A 25,627-nucleotide genomic window follows, 5' to 3' on the forward strand; every position below is an offset into this window, starting at 1 on the left:
CGGCGAAAACGCACACCACGGCTCTTTCTGAGAAAAAGCAAGCACGGAGGACGAGAACCGCTTTTGCCCTGCGTAGCGTTCCGGGCAGCGGGTAGAACCAGGCAGAGAATTCCCGGCTAGCAGCTTCCCTGTGGCGGGGAAGTGCAAACGTACACGTTTTCGGCCGAAAACGCGTTTTCCGGCGAAAACGCACACCACGGCTCTTTCTGAGAAAAAGCAAGCACGGAGGACGAGAACAGCTTTTGCCCTGCGTAGCGTTCCGGGCAGCGGGTAGAACCAGGCAGAGAATTCCCGGCTAGCAGCTTCCCTGTGGCGGGGAAGTGCAAACGTACACGTTTTCGGCCGAAAACGCGTTTTCCGGCGAAAACGCACACCACGGCTCTTTCTGAGAAAAAGCAAGCACGGAGGACGAGAACCGCTTTTGCCCTGCGTAGCGTTCCGGGCAGCGGGTAGAACCAGGCAGAGAATTCCCGGCTAGCAGCTTCCCTGTGGCGGGGAAGTGCAAACGTACACGTTTTCGGCCGAAAACGCGTTTTCCGGCGAAAACGCACACCACGGCTCTTTCTGAGAAAAAGCAAGCACGGAGGACGAGAACCGCTTTTGCCCTGCGTAGCGTTCCGGGCAGCGGGTAGAACCAGGCAGAGAATTCCCGGCTAGCAGCTTCCCTGTGGCGGGGAAGTGCAAACGTACACGTTTTCGGCCGAAAACGCGTTTTCCGGCGAAAACGCACACCACGGCTCTTTCTGAGAAAAAGCAAGCACGGAGGACGAGAACCGCTTTTGCCCTGCGTAGCGTTCCGGGCAGCGGGTAGAACCAGGCAGAGAATTCCCGGCTAGCAGCTTCCCTGTGGCGGGGAAGTGCAAACGTACACGTTTTCGGCCGAAAACGCGTTTTCCGGCGAAAACGCACACCACGGCTCTTTCTGAGAAAAAGCAAGCACGGAGGACGAGAACCGCTTTTGCCCTGCGTAGCGTTCCGGGCAGCGGGTAGAACCAGGCAGAGAATTCCCGGCTAGCAGCTTCCCTGTGGCGGGGAAGTGCAAACGTACACGTTTTCGGCCGAAAACGCGTTTTCCGGCGAAAACGCACACCACGGCTCTTTCTGAGAAAAAGCAAGCACGGAGGACGAGAACCGCTTTTGCCCTGCGTAGCGTTCCGGGCAGCGGGTAGAACCAGGCAGAGAATTCCCGGCTAGCAGCTTCCCTGTGGCGGGGAAGTGCAAACGTACACGTTTTCGGCCGAAAACGCGTTTTCCGGCGAAAACGCACACCACGGCTCTTTCTGAGAAAAAGCAAGCACGGAGGACGAGAACCGCTTTTGCCCTGCGTAGCGTTCCGGGCAGCGGGTAGAACCAGGCAGAGAATTCCCGGCTAGCAGCTTCCCTGTGGCGGGGAAGTGCAAACGTACACGTTTTCGGCCGAAAACGCGTTTTCCGGCGAAAACGCACACCACGGCTCTTTCTGAGAAAAAGCAAGCACGGAGGACGAGAACCGCTTTTGCCCTGCGTAGCGTTCCGGGCAGCGGGTAGAACCAGGCAGAGAATTCCCGGCTAGCAGCTTCCCTGTGGCGGGGAAGTGCAAACGTACACGTTTTCGGCCGAAAACGCGTTTTCCGGCGAAAACGCACACCACGGCTCTTTCTGAGAAAAAGCAAGCACGGAGGACGAGAACCGCTTTTGCCCTGCGTAGCGTTCCGGGCAGCGGGTAGAACCAGGCAGAGAATTCCCGGCTAGCAGCTTCCCTGTGGCGGGGAAGTGCAAACGTACACGTTTTCGGCCGAAAACGCGTTTTCCGGCGAAAACGCACACCACGGCTCTTTCTGAGAAAAAGCAAGCACGGAGGACGAGAACCGCTTTTGCCCTGCGTAGCGTTCCGGGCAGCGGGTAGAACCAGGCAGAGAATTCCCGGCTAGCAGCTTCCCTGTGGCGGGGAAGTGCAAACGTACACGTTTTCGGCCGAAAACGCGTTTTCCGGCGAAAACGCACACCACGGCTCTTTCTGAGAAAAAGCAAGCACGGAGGACGAGAACCGCTTTTGCCCTGCGTAGCGTTCCGGGCAGCGGGTAGAACCAGGCAGAGAATTCCCGGCTAGCAGCTTCCCTGTGGCGGGGAAGTGCAAACGTACACGTTTTCGGCCGAAAACGCGTTTTCCGGCGAAAACGCACACCACGGCTCTTTCTGAGAAAAAGCAAGCACGGAGGACGAGAACCGCTTTTGCCCTGCGTAGCGTTCCGGGCAGCGGGTAGAACCAGGCAGAGAATTCCCGGCTAGCAGCTTCCCTGTGGCGGGGAAGTGCAAACGTACACGTTTTCGGCCGAAAACGCGTTTTCCGGCGAAAACGCACACCACGGCTCTTTCTGAGAAAAAGCAAGCACGGAGGACGAGAACCGCTTTTGCCCTGCGTAGCGTTCCGGGCAGCGGGTAGAACCAGGCAGAGAATTCCCGGCTAGCAGCTTCCCTGTGGCGGGGAAGTGCAAACGTACACGTTTTCGGCCGAAAACGCGTTTTCCGGCGAAAACGCACACCACGGCTCTTTCTGAGAAAAAGCAAGCACGGAGGACGAGAACCGCTTTTGCCCTGCGTAGCGTTCCGGGCAGCGGGTAGAACCAGGCAGAGAATTCCCGGCTAGCAGCTTCCCTGTGGCGGGGAAGTGCAAACGTACACGTTTTCGGCCGAAAACGCGTTTTCCGGCGAAAACGCACACCACGGCTCTTTCTGAGAAAAAGCAAGCACGGAGGACGAGAACCGCTTTTGCCCTGCGTAGCGTTCCGGGCAGCGGGTAGAACCAGGCAGAGAATTCCCGGCTAGCAGCTTCCCTGTGGCGGGGAAGTGCAAACGTACACGTTTTCGGCCGAAAACGCGTTTTCCGGCGAAAACGCACACCACGGCTCTTTCTGAGAAAAAGCAAGCACGGAGGACGAGAACCGCTTTTGCCCTGCGTAGCGTTCCGGGCAGCGGGTAGAACCAGGCAGAGAATTCCCGGCTAGCAGCTTCCCTGTGGCGGGGAAGTGCAAACGTACACGTTTTCGGCCGAAAACGCGTTTTCCGGCGAAAACGCACACCACGGCTCTTTCTGAGAAAAAGCAAGCACGGAGGACGAGAACCGCTTTTGCCCTGCGTAGCGTTCCGGGCAGCGGGTAGAACCAGGCAGAGAATTCCCGGCTAGCAGCTTCCCTGTGGCGGGGAAGTGCAAACGTACACGTTTTCGGCCGAAAACGCGTTTTCCGGCGAAAACGCACACCACGGCTCTTTCTGAGAAAAAGCAAGCACGGAGGACGAGAACCGCTTTTGCCCTGCGTAGCGTTCCGGGCAGCGGGTAGAACCAGGCAGAGAATTCCCGGCTAGCAGCTTCCCTGTGGCGGGGAAGTGCAAACGTACACGTTTTCGGCCGAAAACGCGTTTTCCGGCCAAAACGCACACCACGGCTCTTTCTGAGAAAAAGCAAGCACGGAGGACGAGAACCGCTTTTGCCCTGCGTAGCGTTCCGGGCAGCGGGTAGAACCAGGCAGAGAATTCCCGGCTAGCAGCTTCCCTCTGGCGGGGAAGTGCAAACGTACACGTTTTCGGCCGAAAACGCGTTTTCCGGCGAAAACGCACACCACGGCTCTTTCTGAGAAAAAGCAAGCACGGAGGACGAGAACCGCTTTTGCCCTGCGTAGCGTTCCGGGCAGCGGGTAGAACCAGGCAGAGAATTCCCGGCTAGCAGCTTCCCTGTGGCGGGGAAGTGCAAACGTACACGTTTTCGGCCGAAAACGCGTTTTCCGGCCAAAACGCACACCACGGCTCTTTCTGAGAAAAAGCAAGCACGGAGGACGAGAACCGCTTTTGCCCTGCGTAGCGTTCCGGGCAGCGGGTAGAACCAGGCAGAGAATTCCCGGCTAGCAGCTTCCCTGTGGCGGGGAAGTGCAAACGTACACTTTTTCGGCCGAAAACGCGTTTTCCAGCGAAAACGCACACCACGGCTCTTTCTGAGAAAAAGCAAGCACGGAGGACGAGAACCGCTTTTGCCCTGCGTAGCGTTCCGGGCAGCGGGTAGAACCAGGCAGAGAATTCCCGGCTAGCAGCTTCCCTGTGGCGGGGAAGTGCAAACGTACACGTTTTCGGCCGAAAACGCGTTTTCCGGCGAAAACGCACACCACGGCTCTTTCTGAGAAAAAGCAAGCACGGAGGACGAGAACCGCTTTTGCCCTGCGTAGCGTTCCGGGCAGCGGGTAGAACCAGGCAGAGAATTCCCGGCTAGCAGCTTCCCTGTGGCGGGGAAGTGCAAACGTACACGTTTTCGGCCGAAAACGCGTTTTCCGGCGAAAACGCACACCACGGCTCTTTCTGAGAAAAAGCAAGCACGGAGGACGAGAACCGCTTTTGCCCTGCGTAGCGTTCCGGGCAGCGGGTAGAACCAGGCAGAGAATTCCCGGCTAGCAGCTTCCCTGTGGCGGGGAAGTGCAAACGTACACGTTTTCGGCCGAAAACGCGTTTTCCGGCGAAATCGCACACCACGGCTCTTTCTGAGAAAAAGCAAGCACGGAGGACGAGAACCGCTTTTGCCCTGCGTAGCGTTCCGGGCAGCGGGTAGAACCAGGCAGAGAATTCCCGGCTAGCAGCTTCCCTGTGGCGGGGAAGTGCAAACGTACACTTTTTCGGCCGAAAACGCGTTTTCCAGCGAAAACGCACACCACGGCTCTTTCTGAGAAAAAGCAAGCACGGAGGACGAGAACCGCTTTTGCCCTGCGTAGCGTTCCGGGCAGCGGGTAGAACCAGGCAGAGAATTCCCGGCTAGCAGCTTCCCTGTGGCGGGGAAGTGCAAACGTACACGTTTTCGGCCGAAAACGCGTTTTCCGGCGAAAACGCACACCACGGCTCTTTCTGAGAAAAAGCAAGCACGGAGGACGAGAACCGCTTTTGCCCTGCGTAGCGTTCCGGGCAGCGGGTAGAACCAGGCAGAGAATTCCCGGCTAGCAGCTTCCCTGTGGCGGGGAAGTGCAAACGTACACGTTTTCGGCCGAAAACGCGTTTTCCGGCGAAAACGCACACCACGGCTCTTTCTGAGAAAAAGCAAGCACGGAGGACGAGAACCGCTTTTGCCCTGCGTAGCGTTCCGGGCAGCGGGTAGAACCAGGCAGAGAATTCCCGGCTAGCAGCTTCCCTGTGGCGGGGAAGTGCAAACGTACACGTTTTCGGCCGAAAACGCGTTTTCCGGCGAAATCGCACACCACGGCTCTTTCTGAGAAAAAGCAAGCACGGAGGACGAGAACCGCTTTTGCCCTGCGTAGCGTTCCGGGCAGCGGGTAGAACCAGGCAGAGAATTCCCGGCTAGCAGCTTCCCTGTGGCGGGGAAGTGCAAACGTACACGTTTTCGGCCGAAAACGCGTTTTCCGGCGAAAACGCACACCACGGCTCTTTCTGAGAAAAAGCAAGCACGGAGGACGAGAACCGCTTTTGCCCTGCGTAGCGTTCCGGGCAGCGGGTAGAACCAGGCAGAGAATTCCCGGCTAGCAGCTTCCCTGTGGCGGGGAAGTGCAAACGTACACGTTTTCGGCCGAAAACGCGTTTTCCGGCGAAAGCGCACACCACGGCTCTTTCTGAGAAAAAGCAAGCACCGAGGACGAGAACCGCTTTTGCCCTGCGTAGCGTTCCGGGCAGCGGGTAGAACCAGGCAGAGAATTCCCGGCTAGCAGCTTCCCTGTGGCGGGGAAGTGCAAACGTACACGTTTTCGGCCGAAAACGCGTTTTCCGGCGAAAACGCACACCACGGCTCTTTCTGAGAAAAAGCAAGCACGGAGGACGAGAACCGCTTTTGCCCTGCGTAGCGTTCCGGGCAGCGGGTAGAACCAGGCAGAGAATTCCCGGCTAGCAGCTTCCCTGTGGCGGGGAAGTGCAAACGTACACGTTTTCGGCCGAAAACGCGTTTTCCGGCCAAAACGCACACCACGGCTCTTTCTGAGAAAAAGCAAGCACGGAGGACGAGAACCGCTTTTGCCCTGCGTAGCGTTCCGGGCAGCGGGTAGAACCAGGCAGAGAATTCCCGGCTAGCAGCTTCCCTGTGGCGGGGAAGTGCAAACGTACACGTTTTGGGCCGAAAACGCGTTTTCCGGCGAAAACGCACACCACGGCTCTTTCTGAGAAAAAGCAAGCACGGAGGACGAGAACCGCTTTTGCCCTGCGTAGCGTTCCGGGCAGCGGGTAGAACCAGGCAGAGAATTCCCGGCTAGCAGCTTCCCTGTGGCGGGGAAGTGCAAACGTACACGTTTTGGGCCGAAAACGCGTTTTCCGGCGAAAACGCACACCACGGCTCTTTCTGAGAAAAAGCAAGCACGGAGGACGAGAACCGCTTTTGCCCTGCGTAGCGTTCCGGGCAGCGGGTAGAACCAGGCAGAGAATTCCCGGCTAGCAGCTTCCCTGTGGCGGGGAAGTGCAAACGTACACGTTTTCGGCCGAAAACGCGTTTTCCGGCGAAAACGCACACCACGGCTCTTTCTGAGAAAAAGCAAGCACGGAGGACGAGAACCGCTTTTGCCCTGCGTAGCGTTCCGGGCAGCGGGTAGAACCAGGCAGAGAATTCCCGGCTAGCAGCTTCCCTGTGGCGGGGAAGTGCAAACGTACACGTTTTCGGCCGAAAACGCGTTTTCCGGCGAAAACGCACACCACGGCTCTTTCTGAGAAAAAGCAAGCACGGAGGACGAGAACCGCTTTTGCCCTGCGTAGCGTTCCGGGCAGCGGGTAGAACCAGGCAGAGAATTCCCGGCTAGCAGCTTCCCTGTGGCGGGGAAGTGCAAACGTACACGTTTTCGGCCGAAAACGCGTTTTCCGGCGAAAACGCACACCACGGCTCTTTCTGAGAAAAAGCAAGCACGGAGGACGAGAACCGCTTTTGCCCTGCGTAGCGTTCCGGGCAGCGGGTAGAACCAGGCAGAGAATTCCCGGCTAGCAGCTTCCCTGTGGCGGGGAAGTGCAAACGTACACGTTTTCGGCCGAAAACGCGTTTTCCGGCGAAAACGCACACCACGGCTCTTTCTGAGAAAAAGCAAGCACGGAGGACGAGAACCGCTTTTGCCCTGCGTAGCGTTCCGGGCAGCGGGTAGAACCAGGCAGAGAATTCCCGGCTAGCAGCTTCCCTGTGGCGGGGAAGTGCAAACGTACACGTTTTCGGCCGAAAACGCGTTTTCCGGCCAAAACGCACACCACGGCTCTTTCTGAGAAAATCAAGCACGGAGGACGAGAACCGCTTTTGCCATGCGTATCGTTCCGGGCAGCGGGTAGAACCAGGCAGAGAATTCCCGGCTAGCAGCTTCCCTGTGGCGGGGAAGTGCAAACGTACACGTTTTCGGCCGAAAACGCGTTTTCCGGCGAAAACGCACACCACGGCTCTTTCTGAGAAAAAGCAAGCACGGAGGACGAGAACCGCTTTTGCCCTGCGTAGCGTTCCGGGCAGCGGGTAGAACCAGGCAGAGAATTCCCGGCTAGCAGCTTCCCTGTGGCGGGGAAGTGCAAACGTACACGTTTTCGGCCGAAAACGCGTTTTCCGGCCAAAACGCACACCACGGCTCTTTCTGAGAAAATCAAGCACGGAGGACGAGAACCGCTTTTGCCATGCGTATCGTTCCGGGCAGCGGGTAGAACCAGGCAGAGAATTCCCGGCTAGCAGCTTCCCTGTGGCGGGGAAGTGCAAACGTACACGTTTTCGGCCGAAAACGCGTTTTCCGGCGAAAACGCACACCACGGCTCTTTCTGAGAAAAAGCAAGCACGGAGGACGAGAACCGCTTTTGCCCTGCGTAGCGTTCCGGGCAGCGGGTAGAACCAGGCAGAGAATTCCCGGCTAGCAGCTTCCCTGTGGCGGGGAAGTGCAAACGTACACGTTTTCGGCCGAAAACGCGTTTTCCGGCGAAAACGCACACCACGGCTCTTTCTGAGAAAAAGCAAGCACGGAGGACGAGAACCGCTTTTGCCCTGCGTAGCGTTCCGGGCAGCGGGTAGAACCAGGCAGAGAATTCCCGGCTAGCAGCTTCCCTGTGGCGGGGAAGTGCAAACGTACACGTTTTCGGCCGAAAACGCGTTTTCCGGCGAAAACGCACACCACGGCTCTTTCTGAGAAAAAGCAAGCACGGAGGACGAGAACCGCTTTTGCCCTGCGTAGCGTTCCGGGCAGCGGGTAGAACCAGGCAGAGAATTCCCGGCTAGCAGCTTCCCTGTGGCGGGGAAGTGCAAACGTACACGTTTTCGGCCGAAAACGCGTTTTCCGGCGAAAACGCACACCACGGCTCTTTCTGAGAAAAAGCAAGCACGGAGGACGAGAACCGCTTTTGCCCTGCGTAGCGTTCTGGGCAGCGGGTAGAACCAGGCAGAGAATTCCCGGCTAGCAGCTTCCCTGTGGCGGGGAAGTGCAAACGTACACGTTTTCGGCCGAAAACGCGTTTTCCGGCGAAAACGCACACCACGGCTCTTTCTGAGAAAAAGCAAGCACGGAGGACGAGAACCGCTTTTGCCCTGCGTAGCGTTCCGGGCAGCGGGTAGAACCAGGCAGAGAATTCCCGGCTAGCAGCTTCCCTGTGGCGGGGAAGTGCAAACGTACACGTTTTCGGCCGAAAACGCGTTTTCCGGCGAAATCGCACACCACGGCTCTTTCTGAGAAAAAGCAAGCACGGAGGACGAGAACCGCTTTTGCCCTGCGTAGCGTTCCGGGCAGCGGGTAGAACCAGGCAGAGAATTCCCGGCTAGCAGCTTCCCTGTGGCGGGGAAGTGCAAACGTACACGTTTTCGGCCGAAAACGCGTTTTCCGGCGAAAACGCACACCACGGCTCTTTCTGAGAAAAAGCAAGCACGGAGGACGAGAACCGCTTTTGCCCTGCGTAGCGTTCCGGGCAGCGGGTAGAACCAGGCAGAGAATTCCCGGCTAGCAGCTTCCCTGTGGCGGGGAAGTGCAAACGTACACGTTTTCGGCCGAAAACGCGTTTTCCGGCGAAAGCGCACACCACGGCTCTTTCTGAGAAAAAGCAAGCACCGAGGACGAGAACCGCTTTTGCCCTGCGTAGCGTTCCGGGCAGCGGGTAGAACCAGGCAGAGAATTCCCGGCTAGCAGCTTCCCTGTGGCGGGGAAGTGCAAACGTACACGTTTTCGGCCGAAAACGCGTTTTCCGGCGAAAACGCACACCACGGCTCTTTCTGAGAAAAAGCAAGCACGGAGGACGAGAACCGCTTTTGCCCTGCGTAGCGTTCCGGGCAGCGGGTAGAACCAGGCAGAGAATTCCCGGCTAGCAGCTTCCCTGTGGCGGGGAAGTGCAAACGTACACGTTTTCGGCCGAAAACGCGTTTTCCGGCCAAAACGCACACCACGGCTCTTTCTGAGAAAAAGCAAGCACGGAGGACGAGAACCGCTTTTGCCCTGCGTAGCGTTCCGGGCAGCGGGTAGAACCAGGCAGAGAATTCCCGGCTAGCAGCTTCCCTGTGGCGGGGAAGTGCAAACGTACACGTTTTCGGCCGAAAACGCGTTTTCCGGCGAAAACGCACACCACGGCTCTTTCTGAGAAAAAGCAAGCACGGAGGACGAGAACCGCTTTTGCCCTGCGTAGCGTTCCGGGCAGCGGGTAGAACCAGGCAGAGAATTCCCGGCTAGCAGCTTCCCTGTGGCGGGGAAGTGCAAACGTACACGTTTTCGGCCGAAAACGCGTTTTCCGGCGAAAACGCACACCACGGCTCTTTCTGAGAAAAAGCAAGCACGGAGGACGAGAACCGCTTTTGCCCTGCGTAGCGTTCCGGGCAGCGGGTAGAACCAGGCAGAGAATTCCCGGCTAGCAGCTTCCCTGTGGCGGGGAAGTGCAAACGTACACGTTTTCGGCCGAAAACGCGTTTTCCGGCGAAAACGCACACCACGGCTCTTTCTGAGAAAAAGCAAGCACGGAGGACGAGAACCGCTTTTGCCCTGCGTAGCGTTCCGGGCAGCGGGTAGAACCAGGCAGAGAATTCCCGGCTAGCAGCTTCCCTGTGGCGGGGAAGTGCAAACGTACAAGTTTTGGGCCGAAAACGCGTTTTCCGGCGAAAACGCACACCACGGCTCTTTCTGAGAAAAAGCAAGCACGGAGGACGAGAACCGCTTTTGCCCTGCGTAGCGTTCCGGGCAGCGGGTAGAACCAGGCAGAGAATTCCCGGCTAGCAGCTTCCCTGTGGCGGGGAAGTGCAAACGTACACGTTTTCGGCCGAAAACGCGTTTTCCGGCGAAAACGCACACCACGGCTCTTTCTGAGAAAAAGCAAGCACGGAGGACGAGAACCGCTTTTGCCCTGCGTAGCGTTCCGGGCAGCGGGTAGAACCAGGCAGAGAATTCCCGGCTAGCAGCTTCCCTGTGGCGGGGAAGTGCAAACGTACACGTTTTTGGCCGAAAACGCGTTTTCCGGCGAAAACGCACACCACGGCTCTTTCTGAGAAAAAGCAAGCACGGAGGACGAGAACCGCTTTTGCCCTGCGTAGCGTTCCGGGCAGCGGGTAGAACCAGGCAGAGAATTCCCGGCTAGCAGCTTCCCTGTGGCGGGGAAGTGCAAACGTACACGTTTTCGGCCGAAAACGCGTTTTCCGGCGAAAACGCACACCACGGCTCTTTCTGAGAAAAAGCAAGCACGGAGGACGAGAACTGCTTTTGCCCTGCGTAGCGTTCCGGGCAGCGGGTAGAACCAGGCAGAGAATTCCCGGCTAGCAGCTTCCCTGTGGCGGGGAAGTGCAAACGTACACGTTTTCGGCCGAAAACGCGTTTTCCGGCGAAAACGCACACCACGGCTCTTTCTGAGAAAAAGCAAGCACGGAGGACGAGAACCGCTTTTGCCCTGCGTAGCGTTCCGGGCAGCGGGTAGAACCAGGCAGAGAATTCCCGGCTAGCAGCTTCCCTGTGGCGGGGAAGTGCAAACGTACACGTTTTCGGCCGAAAACGCGTTTTCCGGCGAAAACGCACACCACGGCTCTTTCTGAGAAAAAGCAAGCACGGAGGACGAGAACCGCTTTTGCCCTGCGTAGCGTTCCGGGCAGCGGGTAGAACCAGGCAGAGAATTCCCGGCTAGCAGCTTCCCTGTGGCGGGGAAGTGCAAACGTACACGTTTTCGGCCGAAAACGCGTTTTCCGGCCAAAACGCACACCACGGCTCTTTCTGAGAAAAAGCAAGCACGGAGGACGAGAACCGCTTTTGCCCTGCGTAGCGTTCCGGGCAGCGGGTAGAACCAGGCAGAGAATTCCCGGCTAGCAGCTTCCCTGTGGCGGGGAAGTGCAAACGTACACGTTTTCGGCCGAAAACGCGTTTTCCGGCGAAAACGCACACCACGGCTCTTTCTGAGAAAAAGCAAGCACGGAGGACGAGAACCGCTTTTGCCCTGCGTAGCGTTCCGGGCAGCGGGTAGAACCAGGCAGAGAATTCCCGGCTAGCAGCTTCCCTGTGGCGGGGAAGTGCAAACGTACACGTTTTCGGCCGAAAACGCGTTTTCCGGCGAAAACGCACACCACGGCTCTTTCTGAGAAAAAGCAAGCACGGAGGACGAGAACCGCTTTTGCCCTGCGTAGCGTTCCGGGCAGCGGGTAGAACCAGGCAGAGAATTCCCGGCTAGCAGCTTCCCTGTGGCGGGGAAGTGCAAACGTACACGTTTTCGGCCGAAAACGCGTTTTCCGGCCAAAACGCACACCACGGCTCTTTCTGAGAAAATCAAGCACGGAGGACGAGAACCGCTTTTGCCATGCGTATCGTTCCGGGCAGCGGGTAGAACCAGGCAGAGAATTCCCGGCTAGCAGCTTCCCTGTGGCGGGGAAGTGCAAACGTACACGTTTTCGGCCGAAAACGCGTTTTCCGGCGAAAACGCACACCACGGCTCTTTCTGAGAAAAAGCAAGCACGGAGGACGAGAACCGCTTTTGCCCTGCGTAGCGTTCCGGGCAGCGGGTAGAACCAGGCAGAGAATTCCCGGCTAGCAGCTTCCCTGTGGCGGGGAAGTGCAAACGTACACGTTTTCGGCCGAAAACGCGTTTTCCGGCGAAAACGCACACCACGGCTCTTTCTGAGAAAAAGCTAGCAGGAAGAGATGTACTTCATCTATACGACCCCTACCCAGGAAGTTGCGACCCCAGAGCGGAGCTTGAAGAGCTCATGGCGCAGGCGCAAGGGGAGGAGACCTGATTACCATGAGGAGCAAGGGGAGGCGGGGGTACACTACGTATATGTACAGGCGTTCCATGAATATGCGCTATTCTGTAACGTATCAGCCGGACGGGAGCTGCAAACGGCGCGCGTGCTTGTGGTGGAGCGATCCCCCATGCGCCCGGCGCTGAATAAACATACCCACGTTATAACTCCAGAAGTTATAGAGTGATTTCTCTGCAAAACAAGGGAACCTGGAGATGCTGAGGTCAGGCACAGCCCTGCCAAGGGGGTCTGGTGGGGCCGGTGCCCACTTCTTGTTGCTGGGGTGTTTGGTGTCTCCATCCGCCCTGTGTGGGTGGGATTGGAGAGGCACAGGCCTGTCCACCGCCAGGCAGAGGCGGCGATAGCCAGGAGGTGGTGCCTCGGCTGCTCCCCCAGCAAGACACTGGCAACTAAATGGGGTGTGAGACACGGACTTTCCCTTCAGGGTGCCCAGCCCCTGGGCATGGTGAGCCCAAACTCAGAAATAAGGCTGATCTCCCGGGGGCTTTCCGCAGCTGAGCTCTGCCCGGTGTGGGGCTGCAGTGCTGAGGGTTGGGGTCTCACTGCGCTCCCCTCAGGTTCTCAGGAGCTGCAGGAGCACCCCCAGCTCTGGGGCACAGTGACAATCCCGCTTGGCTGCAGAGAACAGACCCAGCCATCAGGGCCAGAGTGTTCCGGTGCCCAAATGCCATGAAACAGGTTCCTTCTGCTCAGGGGTGCTGCCCCCTCCAGCGTACCCAGGCCTGGAATGAAGAGCCAAACCTCTACCAGCTGCCAGAGTAAGGCAGAAATATTATACCTGTGGGAGGGCAGAGCTGGCGGGGAGGTGGCACGGGACAGGCACTGGGCTCTTCTCCCCAGTCCCCGCTTGGGGCACCTTGAGGCCATACTGCCCAGAGGCGCCCACCATCCTGTGTCCAGAAGATAACACTCCCCTCTTCTTCTTTACTTCACTTTCAGACCTTATTCCTCTGAGATGCGGGGCTGGAGCTTATCCCAGCGGGAGTTTGTCAGGGGCTGGAGGCTGTGTTTGCCACGCCCATGTATGTCACCCGTCACCGTGGGGGTCTTGCCCTGGGAACTCTGGTCTCCCATGGGGGCTGCCAGCAAGAAGGCTTCCGGGTGTGGGGCAGAGGGGTGTGTGAACCTCAGCTCCCCCCGGCTCCCCCCAGGGTCACCCCAGGGGTGGAGGAGCTCCCAGCAGGGAATGGGCCAACACTGCAATAGCAGAGGATGTTCCCAACATCTGCCTCCTCCCCGCTTCTGCTCCAGGGCCAGATCCTGCTGTCTGCAGGGCTGCAGAGCTGCGGCTGCTCCCCACAGGGAATCCGGCCAGAGTCCCAGCCCCGTGTGAACAGAAAGTGGCTCTGCACTCTATGCTGGGGCCTGCCCTGAGCACCAAGGGAACTATCTGCATGTTACCATCTCCCCTGGTCAGGCTGGGGCGCTCCGGGCCCTGTGGTCACCTTAGGCTCACTTCTATGAGCCAGAGCCCAGGGCTTCCCCTGACATGGCAGCTCTGTCATGGCCTCTGCACTGCGGGATCCCTGTGGCTGAGTCAGGGCCTGGGGGAAAGAGCAGCCGGAACCCGCGGGTGAGGAGACGGGTGCTCCCACCGGGGTACATCACGGGAACGATCAGAGACATTTTGACTAGGAACTGCCTGTGGCCAGCGGGATGGAAATATTTCTGTCACTAAGAGTATTCCCCAGGGACCACAAACCTCTGTCCTGAGACACGGCCCTTCCCTACCACTGAGTCTTTGTTCTCTGCTCCCCCGACCAGCCTCAGGAAATGCCCTGACACCTGGCAGGCAAGGACAGCCCTGGGTCAAAGCCCCCACAGACTTTTAATGAGAACAAATAAGGAGGCCCAGCATAAAAATGGGAATAAAACCAGAGGAAACACCCGCTGATTTCTGCTGCCCATGGGCCAAGGGAGTCGGTTCCCTGGTGCTCACGGCTCTCCCAGCTGCACAGACCTCTCCTCCCTCCCGCCTGCACCCAGCTGCAGGGCAGGGATGGGCTCTCCTGGCCGGGGGCTCAGGGACTGTTGTGCACCAAGCCACAGTGTCACAGGCATTGGGTCCTCATGGGGATGTGCCACAGACACCTCTTCAGCATCATCATAGCCCATGCTCCCCGGGGACAGGGACGAGGTGTCTCCTTCAGCTCCAGGGACCTCGGCACTTCTCCGGGAGCGGGGGGTGACCCCTGCAAGCAGCAAAGCTGGACGTTTCAGTTCACCCTTGGCGTCTGTACCCCACCACCCTCCCTGCTCCTCACCACATTCAGCTCCTTCTCCCACCTCCAGGCCTTTCAAGGAAAACTCCCAGGCAGGTTCTGCCTTCCCAGGAGGTTTGGGCCTCAGTACAGTAGTGACATGGGGGGCAGCAGGGATGGCACCCTAGGAACAGCCAGCACTGTCTTTCCCTCTCACCTCTGGGTGCATCCCTGGGGCCTGCTCCCTCCTCCGGCATCCTGGGCATTTCCCACTCTCCCTGCCCAGGCACAGCATCCTCCCCCAGATCAGAAACCTCTCGGGCGTCATCGTAGCCATCTGCTGGGTGATCTCTGGGCAGGGCAAGGACATCTGAAAGGAGAGGGGAGCTGGTGACAGAGAGAAGAGACGTCCTGCAGAGCAGAGGGTGGGAGGATGCGCAGGGACCCAGGACTGAGACACTGGGCTTGGCAGCACCACAGGAGATGCCCATGTCCTCCCCATCCCCAATGGTGACACTCAGTGACTCCTCTGTCCATCACATCTCTGCAGGGAGATCAACCCCTTCCTGCCAAACCCTGACTCAAAGTTGCTGCAGAGCTGCCCCAGGCCAGCCCCTGCCCTCACTCCTCAGGTGCCACATGGGGTGCAGGGGCAGGAAGAGAGGGGCTGTCCGGCTGGGACAGTCTGATCTGACTGGGAGAAAGCTTCTCTCTTGGGCCCAGGACCTGGATGCTCTCCCCACAGACCCCACGGACCAAGCACCAGAGGGACCATGGACTGGGGGGCTTCAGGGGATCAGCTCTGGGTTGGGGCCAGCAGAAAGGGTCCTGCAGATGTGCCTCCAGGGAGGACCCACACCCACCTGAGTGACCAAACGTGGCCTGCTTCTCCAAAGCTGGGCTGTAGCCAATCTCCTCATACACGGCCTCGAGGAAGGGCTCCTGAGCTCTCCTGGAGCCTGGGGACAGAAGCAGGGCTGGCACAGGGACAGGCAGAGGGGCAGTGGGATCTCACTGTGCTCCCCCAAACCAGTGCCTTGGGCCAGCCCAGGACTGCTCTGACAGCACAGCCCCACGGTGCTGCCCAGGCACGGCTGCCACATCCCCCGTGAGGGCAACATCGCTGTGGAGATCCTCTGGGGCTGCGTCGCCCTCGCACCATCCCTTTGAAGACAGCGCTCGTGTCCCTCTGGCCCTGGGTCATGTCCCCCTTACCTCACCCTGGAGCAGCTCCCACATGTCCTCTGCACCCGGAGCTTGCCCCTGTCTGCCCCACGGGTCCATAGTGGGGCCCTGTCCTGGGGGTGGGCAGGCCTGGGCAGAGGGACAGGCTTGGGCCTGACACCGTGGTGATGGGCCCTGCTGCCCCGCACTCCTCCTCGCACCTCCCTTGCCCCAGAGCCCCCTCCAGCAGTACCTAGAGCACTGCCAGCCTTGGCCGTCCCCGCTCTGCCACTTCTCTCCTCGCCCCATCGCTAGCTCCCCCCACCTCTGGGCTCTCTCCAGCCCTTGCAGCTGGTGGCCACGGACAGGCACTCAGTGGGGCAGGACATGAGAAGGTGGCAGCACACAGTCTCATCCCCCACTCTGCTTGTGCCCCTCGCTGACACGCCCCACAGCGCCCCACAGCCCTTCCAGGAGGTATCTCCCCCTGGGACCTCTGGGGAAGGACCCACCTCTGCGCCCAGCCCTGGCGCTCAGCACTTGCCCAGCCAGGAGGGCCAGGAGCAGGCAGAGAAGGGCCCCCAGGATGATGCAGATGATGACGGGCACTGAGACACTCCTGCTGCTGCTCTGACGGCCTCGGGTGGCAACTGCAGGGGAGAGAACATGGGAGAAGTACAAGACGTGGGAGAGGTGGACGCAGAACCAGTCCTGACCCCATCACACAAGGCAGGATTAGCTGGGGGGCTCCAGGAGTGAGTGTGGGGAAGCTTCCACCCTGCTGACAAAATGAAAACTCTCCCTCTCACCCTCCCATCACCCCAGTGCCTCCTCCAGAGAGTTTCACAGCCCAGCAAGGAGCCCCTTCCATCCATCTGTGAGTCACAGCCTGGCCCCGGGGTTACCCAGCCTGAGGGGAAAGGCAACTTACCTGCTTGGGGAGGGGATGTTGCCATCCTGGGTGTCACTGCAGAGGAGGAAAAGGAGAGCGGGGCTGAGACAGTGGGTGTGCGGAGAGCGGGGAGCCTCCTCCCAGCACACCATGAGGGTGTCTGTAGGTGGCCCTGACACATCCAACCCACATTGCCCCTCCTGTAGTGCCCAAAAGGGAGGCCAGGCCAGGGCCCAGCGCCCCTGCTCGGGGAGGCAGGCAGGATGGCACAGGCAGCCCAGGGGATAGCCCTGGGGCTGCAGGGCCCCATGGGCAGTGGCCAGAGCACATCCAGTTCAACCGAGGCTGCTCCCTGCCTGGCACCAGCCTCCTGCACTCTGCAGGAACATTCTTGCTCTTGGGAGGTCAGGGCCATGTCAGGACCTCATGGACTAAAGGTCTTCCCCAGCTCCCTGCCAGTGCCCGACCAAGGGGTCCCAGCCCTGCCACTCACCTGAGCAGCGCACGGCAGCATCTTCCTTATGCCGGCAAGCACCGCCGTCCCCAGGCCGGGCACAGCAGTCCTGCAGGGACGGCTCCGTCCCCCGGCACTCCACCCGCTCCAGCCAGATGGGGCCCGTCCCCATCCCAAAGGCAGCCTCACGCAGGGCAGACTCCGCAGGGCCACAGCCCAGCTGCCTGCACGCCACCTCGGCATCCCGCATGTCCCAGGAGTCGTCACACACCGTCCCCCAGGAGCCACGGTGCCAGACCTCCACTCTGCCCGAGCACCCGTCCTCACCGCCCACGGCACGAATCTTCTCCCTGCCTGCAGAAGGCAGAGACCTCCCATGGCACCAGGGCAGCAGGCAGAGCCCTGCCAGACACAGAGGGGCAACTCCTTACCGGTGCAGCTCGAGGAGTTGGGGCACGGGGCCAACGGGGCCAGGGGCATTTCTGGGCGTCCCCCTGAAGAAGGAAACACTGCGGTGAGGGGGCTGGTTTGGGGGACCATGCAGACGAGAGCGGGGCTGAGCTCTGCTCGGGCCTCCCTGTACCATCTCGGTCATGGCAGAACTGAGCTGCGGTCGTCCAGGGGACACGCACGGGACCGTGGGGGGACCCCGAGTGCTCAGCCCCAAGAGCTCCCTGGTTCGCAGCGCAGCAGTAGCTTGTCTATGGAGGGGAGGCTCTTCTGAAACCTGTCTGGCCTCTTCTGAGACCTCACCTGGAGATGCCTCTGCCTCCCCCAGGCGCTGCCGGCAGCCTGGGTGGCAACTGCTGCTGGACGGGTGTGGCTGTGGCCGTGTTTGTGCCACTGGCAGCAGAAGGGTCTGACACGGAAAGGAAAAGCCCCTCCCAGCTCTTTCTCTGTGCCTGGCCGTGGCCAGTGGGGAGCAGGAGCTGGGCTGACGGGAGTACCCGGGAGGATCAGAGTTACCGTTGCAGGTGATGTTGGTCTCCTCTCGCGGGTCTTGGCACGACTGTGGGTCCCAGGGAGTGGAGGGACACTGCCAGAAGGAGCCGGTGCTCTCCCCACACTGCACACGATCCAGCCAGGCAGGGCCAGACTCCCTGTAAGGCGGCTGGCGTCTTTCCAGGGTTCCTCCATCGCCACAGCCCAGCTCCTTGCACACCAGCGTCACCGTGTCGGGAGTCATCGAGTTGGAGCAAACGCTCCCCCATGTCCCGTTGTAGAAAACTTGCAGGAGCCCAGAGCAGCCGTCGCTGTTCTCCAGCCTCAGGGCCATGAACTCTGGGAGGAAAAGGCCCCAGAGGGGAACAGGCTGCCCTGGGGTGTGGGAGCCAGGACACCTCTGCACCCCCAGGCCCTCAGCCAGGCAGGGGCAGGGCCAACACGTCCCCTTTGCACCCAGGGCCAGAGAGAAGTCCCTGATGGACACACACCCCTGCCCCTCCCGAGAACCCTCGGGAGGGAATGAGCTCCCCAGGACCCCCAGTGGGACTGAGGGTGCCCAGGCACGGGTGCCCACAGGATGGGCTCGGGCAGGAGCTCAGAGGCAGCCAGGGACAGCCTCAGCCATGCCCGGCTCTCCCCGCGTCCTGGCCCCCCCAGGAACCAGGCTCCCACCACCGCTCCCGGCACAGACCTGAGCAGATGACTCCCGCATCCTCTTTGTGCCCGCAGTCGTGCTGCCCCCAGGGCCCAGCCGGGCAGTCCCAGAGAGCAGCTTCGGCCCCGGAGCAGTTCACAGCAGCCAGCCAGATCTGCCCGGAGCCTTCCCCGAAGCGAGCGGAGCCGGCTGCCTCCACTGCCCCTCCGCAGCCCAGCTGGTGGCAGACGACGGCGGCATCAGACAGGTCCCAGCCATCGTCGCAGACCGTCCCCCAGACGCCCTGGTAGTAGATCTCCACTCTCCCCGCGCAGCGCCCGGCCCCGTTCGCCAGCCGCAGCCACCGGCTCCCTGCAGCGGGTACAAACCCCGGTTGCTGCCAGGGACTGCCTGCCCGCACAGACGTCACCCGGGGGCCTGCGCAGTGACACTCACCCCCGCAAACGACTCCCACGTCCTCCGCGACCCCTGCCGCCAGCGCGCTCTCAGGCAGGGAGGTGTTGCAGAGGCTCAGGCTGGCCTCGTGCCCTGCGCACCGGACCCCTCGCAGCCCCACGGGGCCCGTCCCTCGCTCAGCCTTTGGGGGGCTGTAGGCTGTCCCGGCCTCCCCACACCGCAGCTGCCGGCACACCACGCTGGCCTCCTGCACGTCCCACTGGTCATCCAGGACTCTGCCCCACGCCCCGTCCTGGAAGATCTCCACGCGTCCGTCGCACCGGCTCCCTCCGCCCACCAGCCGCAGGGATCCAAAGCCGGCCGAGCCTGGGGAGAGCAGAGATGCCACGGCCAAGGGCGGCACCGGGAGCGTGGCACCCTTCAGGGAGCGGGGCGAGGGGGGATTTCCCCACCAAACGGGACAAGATGGAGCCTGTGCTGAGGAGAAGCGAGGGCAAAGCCTGGGCCCTCCCTGCACCTCACAGCCAGGTCTGCTGCTGCTGGGGGCACCCAGGCAGCTCCTGCTGGGTGCTGGGACGAGGCTCTGCAGGGCTCTCTGCGGGATGGGATGTGGGTGTCTGCAGCCAGAGGGATGGGGCAGAGCCCTGCGGCCCTGTCCCGGGCTCCTTGCACAGTACGAGAACAGAGGAGCCCAGGCCTGGCGGTGTGGCACTGGGGCCTCAGCCCCTGCCCTGGGGGCAGATGCCTGCCTCCCTTCAGGCCTCAGCTCTCCCAAAGCGGAGCGCTCACTCTGAGCAGGGAAAGCCCTCCAGATGGCTTCTGGGGAAGCCAGGGCTTCTCCGCGGAGAAGGTCAGCCTGGTATGGCCACGGGAGCCCTGCTCTGGGTGGCCGTGATGCACACAGATGACAAACGGAGTGAATGCAGCATTCTCCTGGCACTCACCTGAGCAAATGACAGCAGCAGTGTTCCCTCGGGAGCACGGTGAGGCCCCCAGGGCGGTCACTGGGCACTGCTGCAGGTGGGCTTCAGTCCCGTCACAGTGGAAGGAGTCTCTCCAGACAGGGCCAGTCTCTCTCCCAAAATGCTCTCCCCCAGGAATGGACTCAGCAAACCCGCAGTTGAGTTGACGACAGAGAACGTGGGCGTCCGAGAGATCCCAGCGGGAGGCACAGAGGGTCCCCCAGGTCCCCAGCACCTGCACCTCCACCCTCCCCGCACACACTGCGCTGCCGTTCACCAGCCGGAACCCTGTGTACTCTGGGGACAGAGGAGGAGGAGAGAGGGTGGATGGGTGCTCTGGGACCCTCAGCAGCTGCCGGAGAGGCCAGAGGGACAACATGCCCTTGTGCTCCTTCTGCACTATTTTCCTGCTGCAGACAACCCCACCCACCCCTCCTGTCCTCACACCCGGCCCAGCGCGGTCCTTGCTCTGGTGCCCAACCCCCGGCACAGCCCCAGCGTTCAACACCCTCCCTGAGCCCTTACGTGTGCAGCTGACAGCAGCGCTGTTTGCGGGGCTGCAGGGCTGGTCCCCGCGGGACCCCCTGGGGCAGGAGGCCAGGAGGGATTCATTCCCCACACACTGCAGCTCTCCATCCCAGGCGGGACCCGCCCCTTCTCCAAAGGGACTTCCTCCAGGGACAGGCAGGGCTGCGCCGCACTGCAGCTCCCTGCAGAGCACGTCCGCAGCTTTGGCACCAAAGTGGGAATCACAGACAGTTTTCCACTGGTCCCCGTCACGGATCTGCACACGGCCTGAGCAGCGGCTCTTCCCCTCCAGCAGACAGACAAATCCTGGAAAAAACCCAAAAGAGCTGGGAGTTCCCAGAGCCCTCTGGCAGTTACATGCCCACATCCCACATCCCCTCCAAGCAAGCCGTGACCAATTCTCCCATTGCACAGCCCAGAGGAAGCTGCTGGGGGAGTGTTGGTGACACAAACACATCCCGGCCCCCTTGCACCCCTCCACTGCTCCATCACAGCACTCAGGGGGCTGTGTCTGGGACAGACCCACAGCAGACCCTGCAAACCATGTGGGTGCCTTTGGGACCAAAGTGTGAGTCACAGACAGTTTTCCAAAGGTCCTCATCAAGGGTCCCTCTACGTCCTCAGGAGGGGCTGTCCCCTCAGAGCAGCTGCAGAGATTCTGGAGCAGCCAAAGACCCCTGAGAGTTCCCACAGCCCTCTGGCAATTCCCTGACCGATCTCCCAGGTGGCCACAGACAAAAATCCCCACGACATCCCCAGCTGCTCTCAGGGGGTGCTGATGGCCCAAACACATCAGCCCCCACCCTGCTGCTCCTCAGAAATCAGCACAGCACTCGTGGGCTTGCTTCTCTCCCCACAGCCACAGCCACAGGAATCTCTCAGACAAAGTGCTGCTGCCCCAGAGACCTTGGGCTGCCCAGTTCTGGTCCCTGGGCACTGTCACACCCAGAGCACTTGGGGTTCAGGGAAATGGGCCCTCCGGTGTTCCGTTTTGCAGCTTGATCTAGTCCACTGAGCTCAGGGAGATGCATGAGTTACCCCTTGGTGACATGAGAAACAGAACCCATTGCCACATGGGTCTTGTGCTGTTGGGGCGCTGCTGAAGGACAGGAGAAATCACAGGTCTAAATTACAGTGAGGCTGTACTTGCAATCGGTGACTGTGCCACCACCCTGCTCAGGCGCCTACCCAGGAAAGAGGTTCTCAGCCACGGCCAGAGTGCACTGCTGGGCATGCACGTCCCTGCCCGTGGCCGGGCAGAAGGCCGGAGAGTGGAGAGAAGAGCAGCCCTGGGCTTACACGAGCTCCCGGTGCAAGGGCAGGCACAGAGCAGAGACAGCAAGTGCTGACAAATCCCCCGTGGCACCGAGCAGCCAGGGGCTGGGGCAGGCAGGAGAGGCTGGGCAGCAGGTCAGCACTGCCTGGCGGGGCCATGTCCCCATGCTCCGGCTCTCATGGGGTGACCTGGGAGAGGAACGAGGAGCCACGTGCCACCCTGCTCTTCTGACCAAGCCCAGCGCTTCTCCTCTCCATGTAACCCCTTTTCCACCGCGAAGGGACTCGTGACTGCCAGGGGGCACAACCCAACAATTCTGGGACTTTGGGATGTTCCTGTTAGCAGGGGGATTTCAGAGAGCACAGAAATGGTGCAGCTGTTACCATGTCTGGTGCCTGTGCAGCCCCCTCCAATGGCTGCTCTGAGGGGGTGTCGTCAGCCAGGGACACAGGACTCTGCCAGAGAGCACAGGTCCCAACACGACAGCCAGGCAGAGGGGCAGGGCAGCGGCACACGCCCCTGGGCTCACACTGGCTCGGAGGGTCACGGCAGGCAGAGGTGAGAGTCAGCGAGTGTTGCCCAAGCCCCTGTTTCATGGGGCAGTGTGGGGAGCTGTGGGCAGGCAGGAGGGGTTGGGCAGCAGGGCAGCACTGCCTGCATGGGGCCCTGTCCCTGCAGGGCTGTCACGGCCCCAGGGATGTCCTCGTGCCAGCCTGGGCACGCGGTGATGCAGTAGGGAGCAGCCAGAGCCAAGCAGCTGCCAAGCTCCGAGGCCTCACAGTGCCGCATCCCCCAGGCGAGCCCCGGGGACAGGAGGCGCAGGGCTGTGTGCCGGCCCGCTCCTCTGCCCAGGGCCAGCGCCCATGCTCTCTGAAAAGCCTTTTGGTTCAGTCGAGGTACTCGTGCCTGGGAGGGGGGTGACCCAGGGGACCAGCCGTCTCATGCTGTTCCTCCAAGGTCTGGTGTCTGTGAAAGTTCCCCCCAGGTTTCTCCAGCACAGGGACCCTCAGCATTGCTGGCTGGGAACTGGCAGAATGGGTGCAGAGCAGTGGTCAACAGTGGACACACTGGGGCAGGGATGGAAGGTTCATCTGCAGCCCAAGACAGTGACTGAAGGGGCTGAGGCCCTGTGGCAGGGTCAGTTCACCCTGGGGTAGGCTCCCTCCGGGCTTTCCCCAGGGGCTGGGGACATCAGCAATGACAGTCCAAGCTTGGCAGCGTGACCGGCCACACTGTGCTGTGCTCCAGCACCCGCTTGGTCTCTCTGAGGACAGAGACAGATCCCTTCCACCCTCCCAGCACCAGAGGTGGGGAATACCTTGTCTCCTTACCTGAGCACATCACTCCAGCATCAAAACGATGATCACAGTTATGTTCACCCCATCCTTTGTGTGTGCAGTCAGACAGGGCAGATTCGGTGCCTTTACAGCCAACATCACCCATCCAAATGGGGCCAGTTCCTGGCCCAAAGTGTCCATATTTAGGAGCTCCAACAGCAGACCCACAGCCCAGCTGCTTACAAACCACTGCTGCATCATTCATGCTCCAGTAGTGACCACACACGGTCCCCCACTGGCCCTGGTGTTTCACCTCCACTCTCCCAGCACAGCGACTGCCGCCATCCGCCAGCCTCACCTCCACAGCTCCTGCAAACACCGACATGAGATGGGTCAGGAGAGCACCAAGGCCCAGCACTGCGGGTCTGAGGGAAGCCCCAGCCCGGGTAGTGTCAGAGGTACCAGGGTGGGAGCCCACTCACCCCCAGGCTGTCCCCAGGGCACTGCAGGGGTCCCTTCTCTCCTCATGGGCTGTGCAAGGCTGGGGGTGACAGCTCCAGCCCTGATGGGTCATTTGCCATCCCACCACACAAGGCATCTTTTCACAGCCCAGTGGCTACCTCCCTCCTGCCCATGGCCACCCGCACATGGCCCAGCCCTGCACTGGGCCCCTGCTCCTCCCCAGCACCCCCTGAACAGCCCCATGTGCCCAGGCCTGCAGCTTCCCATGCAAACTGCCTGCCCCAGCACCATCCAAACCCACCGCCATGCCCAGGGCTTTCCCTGTTCCCACTGAGAGGATCCGGATGGTCCCTGCACCCACATCCCCTCCTCACCCCCGGTGTCAGCCCAGTCCCTGCACTGGGCCGGGCCCCCCGGCAGGATGTCCCTCTATGGTAGATGCCCCAGTCCCCTTCTCTCAGTGGGGTACAAACTGTCCCTGTGGGGTCAGGGCTCCCCTGGAACAAGGGGTCAGGGAGCAGCACACAAACCCTTCGGGGCACCCGAGAGATTGGCTGTGCCCTGGGGGATCTCTGGGGGCTGCCATCACCCACTAGGCCACCACCGGCTCCAGAGGCTCAGTGACAGGGAACAGGGGGTCCCAAAAGGAACCCCAGGACAGGGTGTCTGTGAATCCAGACAGGCACAGGCTGCCCTAAGCAGCAGAAGCCTGGAGAAGGAGATGATGCTCTCTCCCACCCAGGTGGGCACAGGGCCCAGGGACTGAGCACATTCGCCCCTCATCTCAGTAGCGCCTGCAAAGAGTCCCCATTCCCCGACAGATCCCGATGACCACGCTGGTACCCGCTGGCCCTGGGCTGTGGGACAAGGGAGATGGCACTTACCCCTGCACAGCTGTACCCAGAGGAGCAGCCACAGCACCTGAGGGGACAGGAGTCCCTCTCTGCCCATCCTGAGCCTCCTGCCCCGCCCGCACGTCCCTGCTGCGCCACGCTCCCTGCCACAGCTCCTGGGGACTCGTGGGGACAATGATGACGGGAGGGCAATATCTCTCTGCACTGCCAGCCCAGCTACAGGAGGAGCCAATCACAGCAGCAGCCCCTTTTTAGACATTATCAGGAGCGATCTCCCCTCCGACACAGCCCAGCCCTCCAATGAACTTCTCCAGTGCCATTCATGACCATATATGAGGGATGGCTCCGCTGCAGGTGTCACGTCACGGTGGCGGTGGGGCGTCACAGGACAGGGTCAGTTGTAGTGGGGGAAATGGGTTTTTCATGCCTTGAAGCCTGCTGTGTGGACCAGGAGCGCTGAGCATCTCCTACACTGGGCACATCCAGGAGCCCAAGGTGCGCGTGTCCAGCCATGCCCCTGCCATGGGAACCGCAGGGCTGGGACTGCCCCGGGGGCTGTGTCAGGACGGGAAGGAACCAGCCCCTGCCCCTGCTTCAGACCCCTCTGTGCTGGGAGCAGCAGCTGGGAAAGGGCCTTAGCCCAGGCCAGAGCCCATCCCCGGAGCGCTGGCTCACCCGCCCCTCCCTGCAGAGCCCCAGGGAAGGGCCCTGCCAGTGAGCTGGAGCTGGAGCTGGGCCCTGTCCCTGTCCCGGCAGCAGACACACAGCTCAGACATATCCCTGACTCTCGGCATGTCACCGAGGGGCCGTTATTCCCCACGGGTGGCTCGGGAGCCGCAGCCTGCAGGTGCACAAACCACAGCCCACGTGAGCTCGCCGCGCTCCCTGCGCTCCCCCCGCAGAGCCCGGGCAGGAAGTCTGTGGTTTCCTCCTGGCGCCGAGCCCAGGCACATCCCTGCGGTGCCCCCGAGCCACCCCACGGGGACAGCTCCAGCCAGGGCTGCAGGGGCTGCTCCTTCGGCCTCGCAGACACGGGGCCGGGCAGCTCCTGCCCCTGCGACGCCCCTCTGAGGCACACGGCCGCTCTGCGCTCAGCCCCACGGCCACGGGGGGCATCGGTGACGGGACCTCACACCCTCCTGTGGCCACCACTGTGTGCCCAGGAGTCACACTGACAGTGACCTCACACCCTCCTGCCGCCACTGCTGGGTGCGCGTGCGTCACGCTGTCACACGCGTGTGCGGCGTAGGGACTTCTGCTGGCCATGGTTCTTCCAAAAAGCCACATCTGGGCACGCTCTAAAGATCCTTTGGTGACATCGGAAGCACCCACACAAGCGATGGGCCAGATCCTGGCCTGTCAGCTGCTCAGGCACCAGCGACATCACAAGCTCACACA

At 61.0% G+C, this 25,627-nt stretch overlaps 1 protein-coding gene across 1 annotated transcript; it reads right to left on the reverse strand.

The window, feature by feature from the left end:
• Window positions 1-14,581: 14,581 nt before the first annotated feature.
• On the reverse strand, window positions 14,582-23,298 carry LOC141955644 (antigen WC1.1-like; the record flags this gene model as incomplete). Its single annotated transcript, XM_074895304.1, has 12 exons — window positions 22,968-23,298; window positions 20,358-20,666; window positions 19,815-20,129; window positions 18,910-19,236; window positions 18,511-18,825; window positions 17,841-18,155; window positions 17,306-17,368; window positions 16,914-17,228; window positions 16,460-16,495; window positions 16,041-16,178; window positions 15,228-15,323; window positions 14,582-14,734 (listed from the first exon to the last, which is right to left on the reverse strand). Coding segments are annotated over exons 1-12 (2,713 nt in total), but the record flags the coding sequence as incomplete, so codon positions are not given.
• Window positions 23,299-25,627: the final 2,329 nt, after the last annotated feature.

Source organism: Athene noctua, unplaced genomic scaffold, assembly GCF_965140245.1.
Source record: "Athene noctua unplaced genomic scaffold, bAthNoc1.hap1.1 HAP1_HAP1_scaffold_356, whole genome shotgun sequence".
NCBI classification, from domain to species: Eukaryota; Metazoa; Chordata; class Aves; order Strigiformes; family Strigidae; genus Athene; species Athene noctua.